Here is a 17,954-nt window from a genome sequence, read left to right as displayed (position 1 = left end):
CTATACAGGGTGTATACTAGGCATATACAGACAAGAGATATACTGGTATGTAGCTTTGACGGTATTTTGTAACGCTAAATCGACCGATTCAACGACATCGCTAAAACACTAACTTGGAAAACACAAACAATGGACCTGGTTTCTGGTTCTATTAGGTCAGGGATGTCTATTCTGTGAACATAAAATAATGTTTTGCCTGTTTGCTGACTATTAAAGATAAACAAATATATCACTCTATGAGGTTTTTAGACCAAGTTTATTTGCGTTGCTGGAAGTCTCACGCCTTAAGAAAACTAACCATATCAATACGCTCTTCAATAATGCAATTTTTATAAAGTTAATTCTGGTTTAGGGAATGAGAGTACGACGAATTTATAACTATTGGTGTATATAATCTCCGAAACTTAGAATTAAAAGCACTTTAAATAAACGCCAAAATCAATCACTCCTTTAATTAAATTAATCAAAGTTGACTTCAAAAATCTAAAAAGTCAACGCTACCCCAGTAGCAAATTATAAGTAACTAAATGTTTTTTTAAAGTTTTTGAAATCTTTTAAATACCTTTCAAAATAATTTAAAAATACTTTTAGTTGACAAATGAAAACGTTTTAAAAACTTTTTAAAAATCATTTTAAATGTTTAAAATAATTTTTAAAATGATTTTTAAAATCATTTTGAAAGTTTAAAAAATCATTTTAAAAGTATCAAAATACAATTTATAACATTTTAAAAACGTTTCAAAAATTATTTTCAAAGTAGTTTTAAAATGATTTTTTTTGATAATTTTAAATGTTTTCAAAACTAGTTTAAATGTAATAAAATCATTTTAAAAAGTCACAAAACAGTCAATTTTATTAAAATAATAGATTTGAGACATTAAATTTGCTAAAAAAATATACTTTTAATATATTTTAAAACGGTTTTTTTAATAAAAATTTCAAAGATTTAGTAGGCCTTAGAAAATTCAATACCTACATTTTGTAAAGAAATTAATCGCCGTTGATATAGTCATCTTGTAGTGAAATATTATTTATACATCAAAATTAGCCTGTGTTGTTATGTAAAAATATCAGTAAAGAACTTGGGTTGCATAAACAAAATGCATCTTAAAATACTCTCTTTAGTAACAGTGTCGGTAGGTAAAACGTTTCTTATTTTTGAAGAATATAATTGTAACAGGATACTTAAAAAAGTAACAAACGGTTTGATTATGTTTAATATCAATAATAAAATTTATACACTCCAGCTACAAGAAAGATCTTACAAACATAATTAATACAATGCAAGTAAAAAATCAAAATCATACATATTACAAAATTTTAAAATTTAAGAATATTTAACACCAAAGTTAAGACAAAAACGTAATTATTTATATATAGGTATAACAAAATTTACTTCTACCACAAATATAATGAAAAAAAGAAAATATATCAACAAAATCACGTGGTTAATTTGTTAACAAAATTTAATTTAGCATGTACATCAAAATTTGCCTGTGCTGTTATGTAAAAATAACAGTAAAGAACCTGGGTTGCATGAAATGCATCTTAAAATACTCTCTTTAATAACAGTGTCGGTAGGTAAAATGTTTCTTATTTGAAAAATATAATATTTACAGGATATTTTAAAAAGTACAAAATGGTTTGATTATGTTTTAATATTAATAATATAATATATATATATACTCCAGCTACAAGAAAGATCCTACAGCAAATATAAACATACATAACATACAAATATAACATGCATGTAAAAAAACAAAATCCCTTGACAAAATCTTAAAATTAAACAAGTTGAAAGACAACCGTTAAGGCAAAGAGAACATAAAAAAACATAATTAATCATAATATATATGACACAATTTTAAAAACCAAAGATTACGTTTTCCACAAATATTAAGAACAGACAAATCATATATCAAGATTATCACCTGATGTTTAATTAATCAATTTATTGTGTTTAAAAGTGATATTAAATATGTTACTGTAAATGGCCTAAAGGTCAAAACATGTAGTGTTTAAAAAATAATAAAATCTATTCAGGTGGCTGATTTAGTAAACTATGTTTACTTTAAGATTTATTATTTTAATAGTAGCTTTTTATCCGAACAATTCTACATTAATAAAATGTATACAGGAATGAGACATGTAGTACCGGTATTAAATAAAAATCCTACAAATTACATACAAGTACAGTTGACTATGAACTTGTATTTATAGCTCTTAACTTGATGTAAACAACAACTATTCCATCCGAATGTTGTTTTGTCCCATATCCAGCCGGTTGTTAGGCAGCGGGATTAATTTCAAGGCTGAAAATTAAAAATTAAGTTACATAAAATAAATGAAATAGTTATATTCCTAACCCTCTATATAATAACACCAGGCATCAGTTTTTTGGAACACCTAAAAAGTAATTTCATGGACATTTAATTTATATGAAATAACTCCCTAATCGGGTTAACAGTAGTGAAATAGCCTACTGAAGCATGTGGCAATTAGAGCAACAGAGGTTGGGGGGTGAGCTTCAACTGCATGAACCAGGAACGTCGTCCTAAGGCAAGGGTCAACAAAGATTTACCCAGAGACGTCATAGCTCAGCTGAGCCAGCTATGTTCAAGTAGCAAGAGCAAAAACGTACAAAAAAGCTGCATAGATTAGGTTTAATATTCTTCTATTCCTTAGTGTAAAAAGATACATGCAGCGTAACGTAGCTTAGCGCAGCACATGTTTTAAATCAAAAACATGCATTGAAATGATATATGACGAACTAGTAGCGTATTTCGGTTTAGCGTAGCACAGCGCAGCGCAGCATACGACCAAGGAACAAACTATTTTGTCCTTATCAGAGCGTTTTGGAGCACATTCAACTGCAGACACGCTTATAGTTAATACCAGTTTATTTTCTGCACCAATTGGCCTCCTCCAATTAGTTAACAGCTTCTACCAATCATCCTTCACCAAACTAAATATGTAATTGAACGTTATAGTCAACATTCTTGTTAAATCCATAAACCGAGACTGGTGTTTCCTAAGGGTTGGAAATAAGGGATGATATTCACTACATTTTGTCCCTGCATTTAAACACTTCATGCACCCCGACACTTCTCCTACTGATCAAAAACTGTCACCTTAAGGCATTTTCAACAAGACTAATACGAGCCGCCTTCGACAGAGCCATCCTCTATACTGATGTTCTTTATTAAGACCGTATAAAACCTTTAATGCGCTACACTACGCTGAGCTCTATGTGTGTATTGGACTACCCTGCGCTCGGCTACGCTGTCTGTATGTTTCTACACTTAGAAAGTTGCATCTCTGAACGTTTCGTCTCCTGACGGATGTGATTGTATTAAATCAATCGTTATCACCTTGGCTGACTCAGTTCCGGAGCACAGCTTTAGCAAAGACACATGAGAGAAGCTTTAGCAAAGACACATAAGAACCCCTCATATTAGCTGTAGGTATTAAAGAAATGGTCATATAATTAAATAACCTATATATTAGAAAAAATAATTAAGTGTCTGCTAGGAATTGCAGTTTACCCTGTAAAAAAAACTGGAAAATATAAAAAGACTCACCTGACATTTTTTAATTTTGTTTTTGTTTGTGACAAAAACCCACTGATGGTTTTCTCCATTACAGTTTCGTTCAACCCTTTCCAAATATTTCTGGTTGCATCTAAACAATCATTGAAAAATATTAAAAAAGTATAATATAAGAAAAGCTTAGTCTACTACTGCATCTTTAATACTTCTGCTAATATTCAATGTAAAAAAAAAATTTTAAGTCAACATTTTAAGAAGTATAATGTCCACCCCATAAAACAGGCATCAGTTTAATATGTAGTACCATTTAAGAAATATGTAGGCTAACAGTGTTGTAAAGATAATTTATAGTGCTAAGCCCATGATTTATTGGCAAAACAACTTCTGAAGACACTTACATCTGATTACTTAGTACAGCACTTTACTTGGTATACTGTACAGTATAAGCACAAGTCCGACATAATGCTAGCCTCAAAACAACAGCAATTTTTCTACATGTTTTGACCTATAACAGTGCTAGAAGCTTTGACAGCCAGTTTAAGTTTTAACAACTTACTCATCAACGCTTCACACAAAGGTGAGCCAGAAAAGCTCTCCTTGCGTACACCGCCTCTTTGATGGCCCTTCCAACTCAATCTGCCGCTGCCGAGAATTTCAGCCCCAACAATTTTTCTGAGGGCTGATGTGATAAATCTTGATGGGCTTGACTTTTTACCCAAGTGTAAGAGTGCTGAAACCTGGAAATGAAATTAACAAAAGTGTTAGACTAACTGCAGTAAAATTACCTCTTCCTTGAGTATTCTGGGTCTGAACTAAAAAAGTGCTGTTTTAGAACCTTTAAACATCATCGTGAATGTGCCTTGTGTAACTCGTAGGATAACTGAAGGGGAACGACAGTTTATGCACACGCCCATACAGCACTAGACTGCAGCAAGTGCCGGCGTATTAAAAAGTTTGCGGGCTAACATTCTAAGCCAAAACAAATTTTCATGAAATCTGCATTTTCCATAAGCTATTGACACTCACCACATTTTTTTTGTAGTCAGTTGATAAGTGGATGTCATCGTTAAATTTTTGAAGTTCGTCTAGATCACGGATTGGAAATCTTGTCAAAATTTCGGTAACATCTTGGCCCATTTCTTCCTCATTTTTTTCATTGCCAGCATCTTTCAACGGGGTTTTTGTTTTAGCCAAGAGTAGGCTACTTACTTCCTCGCTATGTGCTTGGAATGCATTTTTCAGCAATGTTACACTTCCTGAAATAAAGAGAAAATTATTACCAATACCAATGTAAATTACACACCTCTTAAGCCTTTGAGGGTTAAGCGTCACAATAGCGACGCATAAACACCGATGTCTATTTCCCAACGATTTTCATTTTTAGTGCCAAACATATTGTACAGTAGCTGAAAGATGACGTGCATATTTTTCTAAACAACTTGGTTAACCTCACATTGTTGGCTGATGTGTTTTATTACGTTTATTGTTGGTTTTAGTAATAATTAACAGTGTGGTGCATTTAAAAAAAAAATTAAATAATTTGTTGATGATCCTGGAGAAGTAGGTAGTGATATTGATGTAAATTATTCTTTAAATTCCTAGCTATGGTTAGGCTATTCATTCTTAGCTCTAATGCAAAATGTGTTTTTCACCCGCAATTTATTCATTTGCAAATTTAGCCTACGTCCTTATGTTTATATTTTTGGAATCCTCATAACATTTCAAAGAAAGTGGCTATTTAAAAATATTTATAGGCCTTTAATTTATACAATTTTATTGAGCGCAAACCTATTTATTTTAGGTTTTTCATCATTTTTAAGAAATGTTAATCCCACACACATTTTTGATAACGTTTTTTGTAATGTTTTATTATATTGAGGCCACCAAACAAAATGTTATATAAAACAGTATAGCATACTTTAGAATGTTTTCCATTTTTTTAAAAGTTACATTTTAATTTAACACGTTGGCTGCTGAAAACCTTTACAGGCACTCCTAAACTGCAGCGAGGCCTGGGCTTAGCCCCGGCACGCTACTGAATCAGCGGTTGCTATTGGCATTAATATATCTCAGTAGGACGAATCAAAAAAGAGCAGTGGTGGTTGTTCTGAGTTACCCCAAAAGTGGACACAGTTCACAGAAACACCCAAAAGAAAAAAACAAGACAAAAGCATTGCCAGACGGGATTTTACGGGAATGTTTAGTACCAACCTACACCAAAATAAAGCTCGTATTCTAAGCTACAGCCTGGCAACAATTCACATTGTCGCTGGCCGAGTGTTGGGCTCAGACAGACGCAATATTTGGCAGGCAAGCACACTACTGATATAGCATTAGGCCGCAGCGAACGTGTTTATAAACCCCTGCGATTGCGCAATAACTGGGCTAACTTTATGACCTTTACTATGGACACTTGGAAGGCTAACTTGTAACATATAGATACCAAAAAGCCTTGGATAGACCTAAAACCCAACTAAATGTGATTTTAAATGAATATAAATCTAAAAGTAGGGTAGCCTAAAAGAAAATAAAAAATTAACCGATATAGGCTATAAAAAATAAAATAAAGAACATAAAAATATAAGTGTAACAAAAATTAACGTAAAAAAAGTAACAATGGGTCATTAAATATTGTCGACCAATCGTGCTTGAAAAATATCACACTTTAAAGATATGGTCTCAAATATGTAAATGACTCACTTTCTACTCTTGTTATGAAATATACTTCTATGTTTATCATTATGTGAATGCATGATATAATGTTTGATGTTAATAAATAGTTAGATACTTACTAGACAGATAGCAAAACTTTTTGGCCATACTCTCCAATGTGACTTCCTTGTTTTCCGGGCAAAAACAAATATGTTTGGTTTTTATTTTGCAAGAAGACGCAGAAGGAGTACTGGTAGGCCTATTCCAAGAAGACGATGTAGAAGTACCGGGCAAATGAACTGGTTTCATGCTGCTATGTGTTGGTGGAGGAGGCGGCACTGCGACTGGTGGAGGGCTAGGTTTTTTTTTTTTTGGACTACATGTTCTTTTCTAAACTTGGTTTGTGGTAACGGCTCAGAATCCTCTGAATCATCTGAAGAGTCAGACGATTCAATTTTCCTTCTTTTCGGCTGTCTAAGTCCCTTTCCCCTCAACTCGTTTTCAGATTCTGTTTTTGTACTTTTACCCTTGCTTAACCTTATAGCATTACCCAGAGCTCTGTCATAGTTATCTAAAAAAAATCATGAAATTAAAAATAACAAAATTGTAAAACCAACTTAGTTCAAAGGAATCATGAATAGCATATGTTATTCAAATAAAATATTGATGTAGGTTATTGTTTAAGATAGCATTTCAATTGTAACACCAATGGTTTTAAAATAATGCTTTATTCAAAGACATAGTTCTATAGTGAACAAATGTGGAAAAGGAAAATTAACATTGCAAGATTATAAAAAGATAACATGACCTATAATTGCAACTATTTCCAGTATCCAAAAGTAAATGAGTATTTCCACCCTGAAAATGTAATGTGTTCAATGAATATTACATAGATGAACATGGTCTTATAGAATCAAGCATTGTTTAAAATCTGCTATGAAATTATAAAACATATTAAATATAATCTAAAAACTATTTAAGCAACAATAGAAAATGCTACGAGTGAAAAAAAAGAAAAGAAGAAAGCACATTTAAAAACATATCTACAACACAGAAATGAGTAGGCCTACAGTTTTTGGAAATGAAACTACACTAATGCCACTAACTTATATACCTTTTTTACTTTCATTCTTCTACTAAACAAAAGGAATATTTTTAGCGTTTAAATAATAATTTCATATGTTTTTTGAGAGTTATAAACAAACTGAGGAAAAATTGAAATTTTAAAAATCTTTTCTTGGAATAACTTAGGTCTCATTTCCCTAATTTAGTTTATATAAAATACTGTAAACTTACCAATGTCCCTTTTTTTTATTTCTATGTTCAAATCATCCCACGTTTCCTCACTGGGTCTCTGTTCTTTCACCCATTTGGCAACGGTTTGCACTCCTTTATCAGGATATTTGCATACATTTGTGCTAACCAACCATGAGTTGGGAACGACATCGTACTCATGTTCAATAAGTTTATATATAACAGTCCACATTTTTGCCTGGAAAACAGAGGGCCTATTTTAAAATAATAATCTTACAGAGCGCCTAAATTTATAATCACATGCTTTTAAACCTTTTGAAAAAAAAATTATCTCCTAAGAATTGTGGTGAATTATTGTCTAACGTTGATTAACTAGTATCCTTACCTACTCTTCACAATGAAGTAATGGAAATACAACAAGCTTCTCATCAAACATGATCTTGAAACATTTACAGCTGATTTTGCTCACTGGCCAAGCCTTTAAATGACTGAGTTTTTTAACTTGATATATGTTCAAATTAGAGCTTGGATATTCTGGTTGGCTACAGATTTTATAGAAGTCGTGTTTGGCTAAAAACTTTCTACCAATTACAACATTGGTATTTAACTCTGTCGAAAAAGCAAAATTTTCTACCTCCACTACTTCTTTGCTTTCTAGCATACAACAGTTATTTGGTGGAGTTATTGTAATTTCATAGGAACTCAAACTTAACACTCTGTGTTGTGGGTCTGTGCAAAATGCAAGAAGAGGCCCATTATTATGTTGTTTGTTTAGCTTCAGAGGGTTTTGTACTGAAATTTGAAATTTGTTCAATGAAAAGGTCTCTGCTAATCTCTTGGCTATTTGTTGGAGAGGTTTGGAGGTACTTCTTACTCTTTTTTTTATGAACTGTAAATAATTTTCAAACTGGAAAGCTGAGACGGAATGGAGTGTGAAATTCGGAATATAAGTGGAGAAATAATCTACGTCGTCAACAATATGTATAAGGTAATGGAAATTTTGAGTAATGTATTCATCGCCATATAATCGTCTTGTTGTAGTTACAAAATGCACCAATAATTGTTTTGCATACGCTCTTAGATCCAGCATCGCAGAAGTCTTTGGACACAACAATATTGTAAAAGCAACATGTAAATACAAAAAATGCTGATATTTCTCGGTAGACAGTACGTTTTTAAGGGCCACAGGGCCCAAGTATAGGAGAAAAGTTCGAAGCTCTGTTGCTTTCCACGATTTTAAATCATTGAGGTCACGTGGTTTCCTTGCAAAATCTGATGGAGTGCAAATAGCAAATGTCAAGAGATAATTGGAGACTATACGCCGTTGAGAGGGAGACATCCTATTATGCAACGGCCCTTTAGTCCATAGGAAAAGAAGGGTGCGCATAACCCCTAAGCAAACCAGATGCATGTAATCAATTACAAAAGACTTAACTAAGTTCATCCCAGGAATTTTTGTCAACGGAGTGGATCTAATTTGGTAGCTTTTGTCTACTCGGTTTATAAATTCTTCATGGGTACGTTGATCTTCGTCCATCTCTAAAAACACTCTCTTATGCTCCAAAGTTATCCCATGAACTTTACACCTTGTACATGAATTATAGCCACAATGGGAGGTTGTTCCAAGCATAAAGCTTTTGGCAGGGATGTCACAGCAAAATCCTAAGGCAAACACATGAACATGTTTTCCATTAGTGGTAGTCAGTCCTGTTTCTGCAATATTATTCAACTCATCTAAAAAATCTTGTAAGAAGACGTCCAAGCAATCCGGTTTTTTAGGACCATAGTAAAGGCCTATTGGAAACACTTTACCTTTCAACACTGAAAGAGCTGGAATAGAAAATAGAATAGGGTACACTTCAAAAGATTTGCTTTTAAATAATGGTAACCCATCAACATTAAAAAGAAGGCCTAGTTTTTCAACATCCAAACCTAAACCTTCTAGGTTGTTTATTACAGTGTCGAGATGTTTTTTCAAGCCTATGTGAATATATTGTCCTGGGGGAACATCCTTTATATTTAATTTTGTAGGTGTTTTTAAAATTGTCCTCCCATCTGATGGCAATTCTTTTAGGTCAGGGATATGACTTTTTAACCCTACACACAATGAAGATAAAGCTGATTGTGTAATATTTTTCTCAATGGCCCATTCCTTAAGGAAATTCTGTAGAGGCAGGACAGTTTGGCTGTCTGGGGGGGGATCTTGATTTCCATCATCAGAGGAATCTTCATCACTATCGGAGCCTCTACCACAGTCAAAACTACTATCAGAGAAAATAAATTGAGCATCTAAACTATCATCTGAAGACACTGGTTCACTTATAGATGTTTTGTCGCCATCACTGTCACTTTCATCTTCAAAATTCTCACTGGAAGAAGTAGGCATAGGTGTTCTAGACACTGATTCATGAACATCAACAAAAGGTATGGGGTTGATATTGGCAGAACTGGATGATTCACTGGACAAATCATCTTCATTTAGCCTACTAAGTTTCAAACGCTTTCGCTTTCCTTCCCGTGTTAGTGTGTGGAATGGTTTACGATATGCCATGGATGGTAGCTATACCATACCTAAAAAAAAAGTTTAGGCTATGTATTACTTAGACTACAGGGAGTAGGCTATATTACCACACAAGCGCAGCCTGACAATTATTTTCCCACAATATCGCAGCAGAAAAATACCCTTGCCGCAGCAAACCTGCAGACTAAGCAAATTTTCATTTGCCTGTAAATTAATGTAACGTCGCGCAAAAATAGAACCCGGCCTATTATCACACTACATTTTGCAGCTAGCAGGTGGCTCCAATAGCTAGGTGACGTCGTTCTCTACTCTCAGTCTGATGTAGCAATTCAATAATTAATTACATCCTTAGTTATACTATTACTTTTTTTTAACCTATTCAAAGTTTAAGCAAAAATAAATAATAGGCCTATCCCCCTCTGGTAGAAATAAGCTACTAAGTATATCTTAGTCATGTGTATGTAATTAATTATTTATGGAGCAATTAATTTGTTAGGTTAGCAGAAGTACCACATTGTAGGTGTATTGGTGTTATTATTTAATAACAACATATTAAAAGGCCTTTAACTTAGTTTTAATTAAAAAAATAAATAAACAAAGTGTCGTCTGCTTAAGTAAGTAGGCCTAACTTACAACCATGGACAGAATGACAGTGACAGTGTATTATCAATGAATACAAATTTATTCTGTTTCTGCACCGGACAGACAACAAATTCCTCACAACTTACTTATTCTTACTCTCCTTCACATTGTTTTTCCCCTACTGTCAATTTAGGCGATATTGTGAAAAAGTGATTGTCAGGCTGCAGACATTTGTATTTTACTACCAAGATTTGAAATATTATCTCTAAAAGAACAAGCAATGAGGGCTGAATTTAAAAATCCAGTTTACTTCATTCCATTTAATACCTTTCATAACATAGCCTAACTTATATGGCATTAACAAAATATTTGTTTAAGTATCCTGATCCCTTTAGCACGACGAACTGAGTCGTTTTAAAATGTTAATCACAATGAGTTAGGGCTACGGTAGTTAAGATTTATGAAGCTAGCCTACCTAACTTCTAGAGATAAGTTAGATGTTTTTGCTTGTGTAGGCCCTACAACTAATGAATTTAATTTGTTGTAGGCCTAACTAAAATTTTTAGTACCGGTAATAAGTTATTGATTATTTGATTGTTTAAGTTAATTCAATACCAATATCGTTTGGTTAGTTAGGTTAGGTTAACCTTACGGGTACACTTCCATATCTGTTGGCACAAACAACCGAATGAAAATATCGATTATTTGATATAACTTATCGTTTGGTTAGTTAGGTAAGGTTAACCTTTAACCAACCCAACGATATCGAATTAAACAATCAAATAATCAACATTAAGTTACTCATTCGGTTGTTTGTGCCAACAGATATGGAAGTGTACCCAACCTTACCCAACTAACCAAACGATAGGCTACCTTACCTATATCGAACAATCGATATACCTATATCAATCGATATTTTCATTGGTTGTTTGTTCCAACAGTTATGGAAGTGTACCCCCTAACATAAGTAGCCTATCTTAAAATCTTTGAAATAATAGGCTAGACCTACTGGTTTTATTTCACTGTTCTGCATAAAGGTATTATGGCTGCACTTAACTTTACGTCCTACACTCATTCGAATGAAAATATCGATCGATATATTGATTGTTCGATATATCATTTGGTTATTTAGGTAAGGTTAACCTAACCTAACTAACCAAACGATATATCGAATGAAACCCTCGATAAACCGATATGTTCATTCGGTTGTTTCATTCGAATGAGTGTAGGACGTAAAGTAAAGTGCAGCCGGTATTATTTTACTGCATGGTGTGCTAAGTTACTTGGTGCTGCTTTTTTTATTACAATTGCTAGTGCATGGTGTTTGTGACTTAGGTACCAGGACTATTTTTGTGAGGCTAAAAGACTGCAGTACCTAGGTTTGTTTTGCAAGGCCTAGACATAAGTCAAATAAGTTACAGTAACAGGTTAATCTTAACCTAAGTAACCTATAATATTGTGTGTTGCATAAAGAACTCCTTTTATCACAGGTAGACTAGCCTATAGAGGTGAATAAGTCTAACTTAAGTGGTTAAATTAAGCAACCTTAGTGATGGACTTAAACAGAAAATAGACATTTGGGATGGGACTAGGCCTACCTTAAATTAGGTGATTTAGTTATTTTTTGTCATTTCGCAATAAGTTACATATTAAATAACTTACAATGTAGGCTACTATCTCACTAATAAGGCACAGTCGTTTAAAGATTATCAAAACTTACTTAAACATCATTACTTACCTCTATCAAGGATACTTCAATAAACAAACGGAAGCAACCACCAGTATATGAAGTAGGGTATAAAACTATTAAATAACTAATTAGGCTACAACATTTAATTGAGTAGTCTGATCATCCACGACACAAAACGATTTAAAGATGATTAAACTTAAAGAATTAAGTTAATGATTTGGTCTAACTCAAACGTAAACAAACATCTACCACCATTTTGTTCATTTCTTTTCTTGGTTCTGGATGATGGGTGCTGGGAATGCTGGGATTGCTCGCTAGCCAGCCAGAGTCAACGCCATGCTTATTTCATATCTACAAATCCTTGTACTAGGCTATATTAAATGAGACAAATGTTTTTAGCCATTTCTTACATTATTAGTTCAAGCTGACCTTAAATTTACAAGCAATGGCATTTCTGTTACTTTTAATATTGAATAACAATTGTATCTCCAATGTGTAGTCAGTACGGGAAGCTCTTGATCCCTTGAGTGCCTTTTGGGGATTTGGAACATATTCAACAACAATGCCACACCATATTGGCTCTTTGATCTGTCAAATTAATTAATTGAGGGATTCTTATTTGATATTTATAACGAAGTACATCAGCTGATGGCTCATAATTGCATTGCCATATTATTATGTATTAAAATGTTTGATTGCCAGAAAATTGGATTATTTGCATGTTTTTGTACTGTATACTTTTAGGAGGAATCGTAACAAAAGTAACTAATAATTACAACAGTGCAGACCTTTAACATTTATAATATTTAAATATAATTAATAAATAAATATAATAATAAATAGGGCCTACACTGTTTTACTGATAGTTAATTAGGTAGTTACTTTAGTTACGATTCCTCCTAAAAGAATACTACACATGCAAATCCAATTTTCTGGAAATCAAAAAGTTTTTTGTAAATTTGGAATACTGTATTTAAAAAAAATTGGTTAAAAATATATTTAAAATTTTGTTTAAACCCTTTTAAGTAAAAAAAAATAAAATGTTTTAAATTAGTTCAAAAATTATTTAAAAAACATTTATTAAATAATTTTAAAATCATTTTTAAAATTATTTTAAAAAATATTTTGAAATGTTTTTTTAAGTTTTTAAAATGATTTCAATCGTAATTTAATCTAAAAATTTTTAAAAGGATATAAGTGATGAAAAAAATATTTTTAAAACATTTTTTTCTTAAAAAACATAAATGTTTTTAAAATTATGTCAAACTATTGTTTAAAACATTAAAAACACATTTTCCTCTAAAAATTTCTTTTTAAAAGGTTTTTTTCGTAAAAAATGTTTTTAACAAGATATTGTTGCTACTTGGGTATGTAACGTTAAAAGGGCTAGGTTGAAACATGTTAAGTGCAAGGTCTGGTTAGTGGGAAGTCTGTTAACGATTCATGAAGCTCCAAACCTGCTTTAGAGCGAAATCATCTGTGTGTGCTAAATCAATTTGAGAATTTCAATTGTAAAGATAAATAAATAAAGATAAAAAATATAATACCCCCGCCGCAGCAAATCTGCCGATTAAGCGAATTTCTATTAGTGTTTGGACCTATACCCAAAAAATAAACTTGACATGACAGGAGTATTGGGAATCCAGTGACTTGAGGGTTTGACATGAAAAATCGATATGTGGTCAAAATACATTTATTTTACTAAACTTTTTAACATTTTAGCAAATTTACATCATTATTCTTATTTTAATAAACTATTTAGGATGTATTACATGTTGCATATCTGGCCAGATTAGTATAATTGTTTACCAATTAGTTTTATGTTTGAGGCTTTGGCAAAAAAAAGAGATATGGGAAGTGGCCACATAGTCTTTAAATTTGTCTGAATTAAAAAAGGAATAATTTATCGTTCACTGTTCACTTGAGAAAAAAAAACTGCAGTGATCTACCCACTTTCACGCGTTGACTAACACAAAGAAAACACTACAGTACTTTGAATTTACTTTACATTTAAATTATATACAATAGGGAAGAACTCTGGACTGCTTGCTTCAAGTCATGATTGGAAAAGAGAAGGAGAAAGTGGATATACCTACCCAGATAAAGTAGTTTTAAAAGTCTTCCATTTGATGGCAGTACTAATCAACACATTGAACCACACAAAATAGTTTGCTAATTTTCCACTAGAGTTCAGGAAGGATATTTTTAAGGATAGCCCAAACAATTAGTCTGAATTGATTTGAATTAAATTTATTAAAATACCATTAGGTTTAACCATTAGGTTTGGTGCTCCAAGGAAACTAATAAAGTGTGATTTTAGTAAAATACTAATAGCTTAGTATAAAATAAATAAATTTGCCAAGTTGATTAAAATATATCCATAAATAAGCAAACTACATTTTAAAATATTAATGACATGGGAATTGTCAATTTTCAATTTTTAGAATTTTCTCCGTTTCCAATAATAAGTTATACAAAAACACTTTATATTAAATTATTTGTTTAAGCTCTTTAAAAAAGCCTAGAGAGAAACTGGCAAATTTTGTGTTTTGAGGGCCTAAAATGAGAAAAACCAATTTTTACCCCATAAAACCCTCCGTAAAACACTGTTCCCATGGTCCAAACATGCTGGTTCGTGAACTCATTCAAGTTTATCCCGCCTTACACCTTTAAACCAAATTTAATCAAAATCGGACAAAAATTACTTAAGTTATCGCGTTCACGGACGCGAATGTAGTAGTTGTGTGTTGATATGGAGTGGTTGTGCGGTTCAAATTTTACGTTTTTACAACTAATTTTGCAAATCTGTAAAAAAATTAAAAGTTATTGCGTAAAATTTTATCGTGGCGTTCAACAAAGCTAAAAAAAACTCCCTTTTGTGCTACTAAAATATTAGAGCAACTTTCAAATTACCATAACACATTACAAAAATTTAACTGTACGTATACACAAATATTCAACTTATAAACATAAGAGTATTTTTTTAGCGAATTTCCCTATAGGGAAGTAGTTATTATTAGGTGGCACAGTAAGACCTAGTCCCGGGACTGATTTACTTTGTCATTTTGATGTCCCCAGAGGCCAAAAACACCATTTGTTCAAATATAAATTTGTGTTGCTTAGTCTATGCTTGTACTGTAAGGTTTAGAAACTTTGACACTGGCCAAAGAACAGAAAAACCTTATTGCTCGCTTTGAGCATAGAGTGCAGAGAAAATATACGGACCAGTTCAAGATAACAGAGGTAGATATGCGAAAGAACAGAGACCTAAGAGAAATGTATAAACACCCAGATATAGGCCTATGCGTATTGGAGAGAAGATACATCACCTTTTTAAAATGTATTCCAAGGAGTACCACAAGTAAGATGGCCTTTTGGAGGACCAAGAATGAAAGACTTCTCCAGACTGGGATTAACATTATAAGAGTCATGGTATAGAAGAGAATGGGAGGCCAAAATCCTCTTAAGGTTTCATTGGCGATTGAGGTAAAATAAGGTACTCTTTAAGTCATGGTAATGTCATGGAAGGTGATATGTAGCTACTGTACTTTAAACCAGTGTGTGGGTGTGTATGTGTGTGTGAATCGACCGCCAATCCAACTTCAAGGATTTTCAAAACAACAAAATCACTGTTTTATTGTAAAATTGTCGGATTTAAAATACATATTGTACAGACCTAATAATCGAAAAAAATGGGTAATTCTAGACCACTTCTAGATGAGCTAGAGACTTGAAATTTTCGGCGTTTTGTAGGTCTAGTGCCCAAACCCCCGGGAAAATCCCGAAAAGTCGCATTTTCCCCTTTCAACCCCCCCTAAATTAACAATTTCCCCCCTATGTTATTCTTATGGGAAATAACATTGAAAAATACCAACTTTCGTACGCTCATCTGAACCGTTTAGAAATGTGCTAGAGACTTGGAATTTGCGTAGTATTGCACGATGGGATCTTACGTTATCGGTGAAATTCGTAAAAACCCAATTTTCAAAATTCAACCCCCCCAAAAAATTCCATTAAAATCCTTGTTTTTGCAAAAACACTTTTTTTTAAAACGGCTGTAGCTCGAAAACCGTAAGAGCTAGATTCGATTTGAGGAAAAATCGTAGGTTCGCAATTAAATTTTCTACAAGACACTCTTCGGCGTTTTTCAAAAATCGCACTCCTTCACCTTCAAAAAACGCCCTACTTCCAAAAATTGTGAAAATGCTCGATTTTTTTACGTGTTTTTAATTTTTAAAACGACTTTTCGTACGTATATTTGTACTTTTTATGCTCCCAACGTTGAAAGGAAAGTCCCTAGAGTGACCTTCTATAATTTGCAACCAAAAGGTGAGTGAGCGTAGCGAACGAGCTAACCTAAAGGCAAGTGAGCGCAGCGAACGAGCTCCAACCTAAAGGTGAGTGAGCGTAGCGAACGAGCTAACCTAAAGGCAAGTGAGCGCAGCGAACGAGCTCCAACCTAAAGGTGAGTGAGCGTAGCGAACGAGCTCCAACCTAAAGGTGAGTGAGCGTAGCGAACGAACTGCAACCTAAAGGTGAGTGAGCGTAGCGAACGAACTTCAACCTAAAGGTGAGTGAAAGTAGCGAACGAACTTCAACCAGGATTTGATTGAGCCATGCGTTTAGTTTAATTTTTTCCCCATCTCCACCCCAAATTCGTGCTTTAACCTGAAATTTTACCTTATTTCCCCTATTTTTGGTGATTTTTACTGCGCAAGGGGTCCATTACAGGTTTGGTTTGCACTAAACAACCCCCCTATGGAATACTTCGCAACTGCCAAGTTATCACTACGTCTTTTACGCAAAAATGTTTCCGGACAACATCCTGTCCCCCGTGACAATTTCTCATCACGGCTACTATTAAAAGGGGGCCTAGCGAGCCAAAGGCGAGTATATATATATAAATTTGAACGACAGGTGGTGTTTTTGGCCTCTAGGCCTCTAGGTATTATTATGAGTTAGTACTTGTATTGTATATATATATATATATTGTATATATTGAGTATATATTGTATACTCAATGTATATATTGTATATATTTGTATATATTGTATATATATATATATATATTAATTTAGGTGTTCACGTAATAGAGCTGCTGATATATTAAATATTTAAGTAAATAAGTACAACTGAGCACCCTGAATATTATATTTTATAAAAAGAAGTTACATGTTTCGGACATTAGTCCATTTTCAAACTTCAAAATACATTAAACACTTAACTGTTGCTTATATTGTTTGTTTGTAAATAAATATAATTTATATATACAGATGATTTATAGAACTAGACAGGATTTGGAAAAATATATTTGTTACTGATTAAATAGTCAAATTCCTTCAAGAAACCCAATCTTTGACCAAATTTTAAAATTAAATAATCAGTAACAAATATATTTTTCCAAATCCTGTCTAGTTCTATAAACCATCTGTATATATAAATTATATTTATTTACAAACAAACAATATAAACAACAGTTAAGTGTTTAATGTATTTTGAAGTTTGAAAATGGACTAATGTCCGAAACATGTCACTTCTTTTTATAAAATATAATCTAACAAAAAACCACTAAGTGGTAACACTTTCCCTGCCAAAAAAGAGAATAAATTATTGCTTTTTTCCGCCAAGAAAAACAATGTAATGTATGGCTTGTAAAATTCTTCAAAACATCAATGACATCTTTGCAATGGCAAAAGTTTACTGTTAA

General features: G+C 32.8%; 1 protein-coding gene across 3 annotated transcripts; it reads right to left on the bottom strand.

Moving 5' to 3' along the window:
- Positions 1 to 1,891: 1,891 nt before the first annotated feature.
- Positions 1,892 to 12,484, bottom strand: LOC128983349 (uncharacterized). 3 transcript variants are annotated; one of them, XR_008489831.1, is made up of 8 exons: positions 12,296 to 12,484; positions 7,840 to 9,116; positions 7,497 to 7,692; positions 6,341 to 6,771; positions 4,575 to 4,804; positions 4,105 to 4,285; positions 3,582 to 3,681; positions 1,892 to 2,312 (listed from the first exon to the last, which is right to left on the bottom strand). XR_008489831.1 is itself a non-coding variant. In XM_054402605.1 (8 exons), the coding sequence occupies exons 4-8, from the start codon at positions 6,507 to 6,509 to the stop codon at positions 2,288 to 2,290; spliced, it is 705 nt and encodes a 234-aa protein (XP_054258580.1). In that variant the 5' UTR covers positions 6,510 to 6,771; positions 7,497 to 7,692; positions 7,840 to 10,025; positions 12,296 to 12,484; the 3' UTR covers positions 1,892 to 2,287. The 3 variants fall into 3 exon arrangements, 2 of the variants coding, with proteins under 2 accessions (XP_054258580.1, XP_054258581.1); XM_054402605.1 differs by having other exon boundaries at positions 7,840 to 10,025; XM_054402606.1 differs by lacking the exon at positions 7,840 to 9,116.
- Positions 12,485 to 17,954: the final 5,470 nt, after the last annotated feature.

The sequence above is a fragment of the Macrosteles quadrilineatus genome, unplaced genomic scaffold (genome assembly GCF_028750875.1).
Source record: "Macrosteles quadrilineatus isolate MER2022 unplaced genomic scaffold, UCM_ALF_1.0 Scaffold_1__1_contigs__length_201487025, whole genome shotgun sequence".
Taxonomy (NCBI): domain Eukaryota; kingdom Metazoa; phylum Arthropoda; class Insecta; order Hemiptera; family Cicadellidae; genus Macrosteles; species Macrosteles quadrilineatus.
This window is presented reverse-complemented; position numbering and strand designations above follow the sequence as displayed.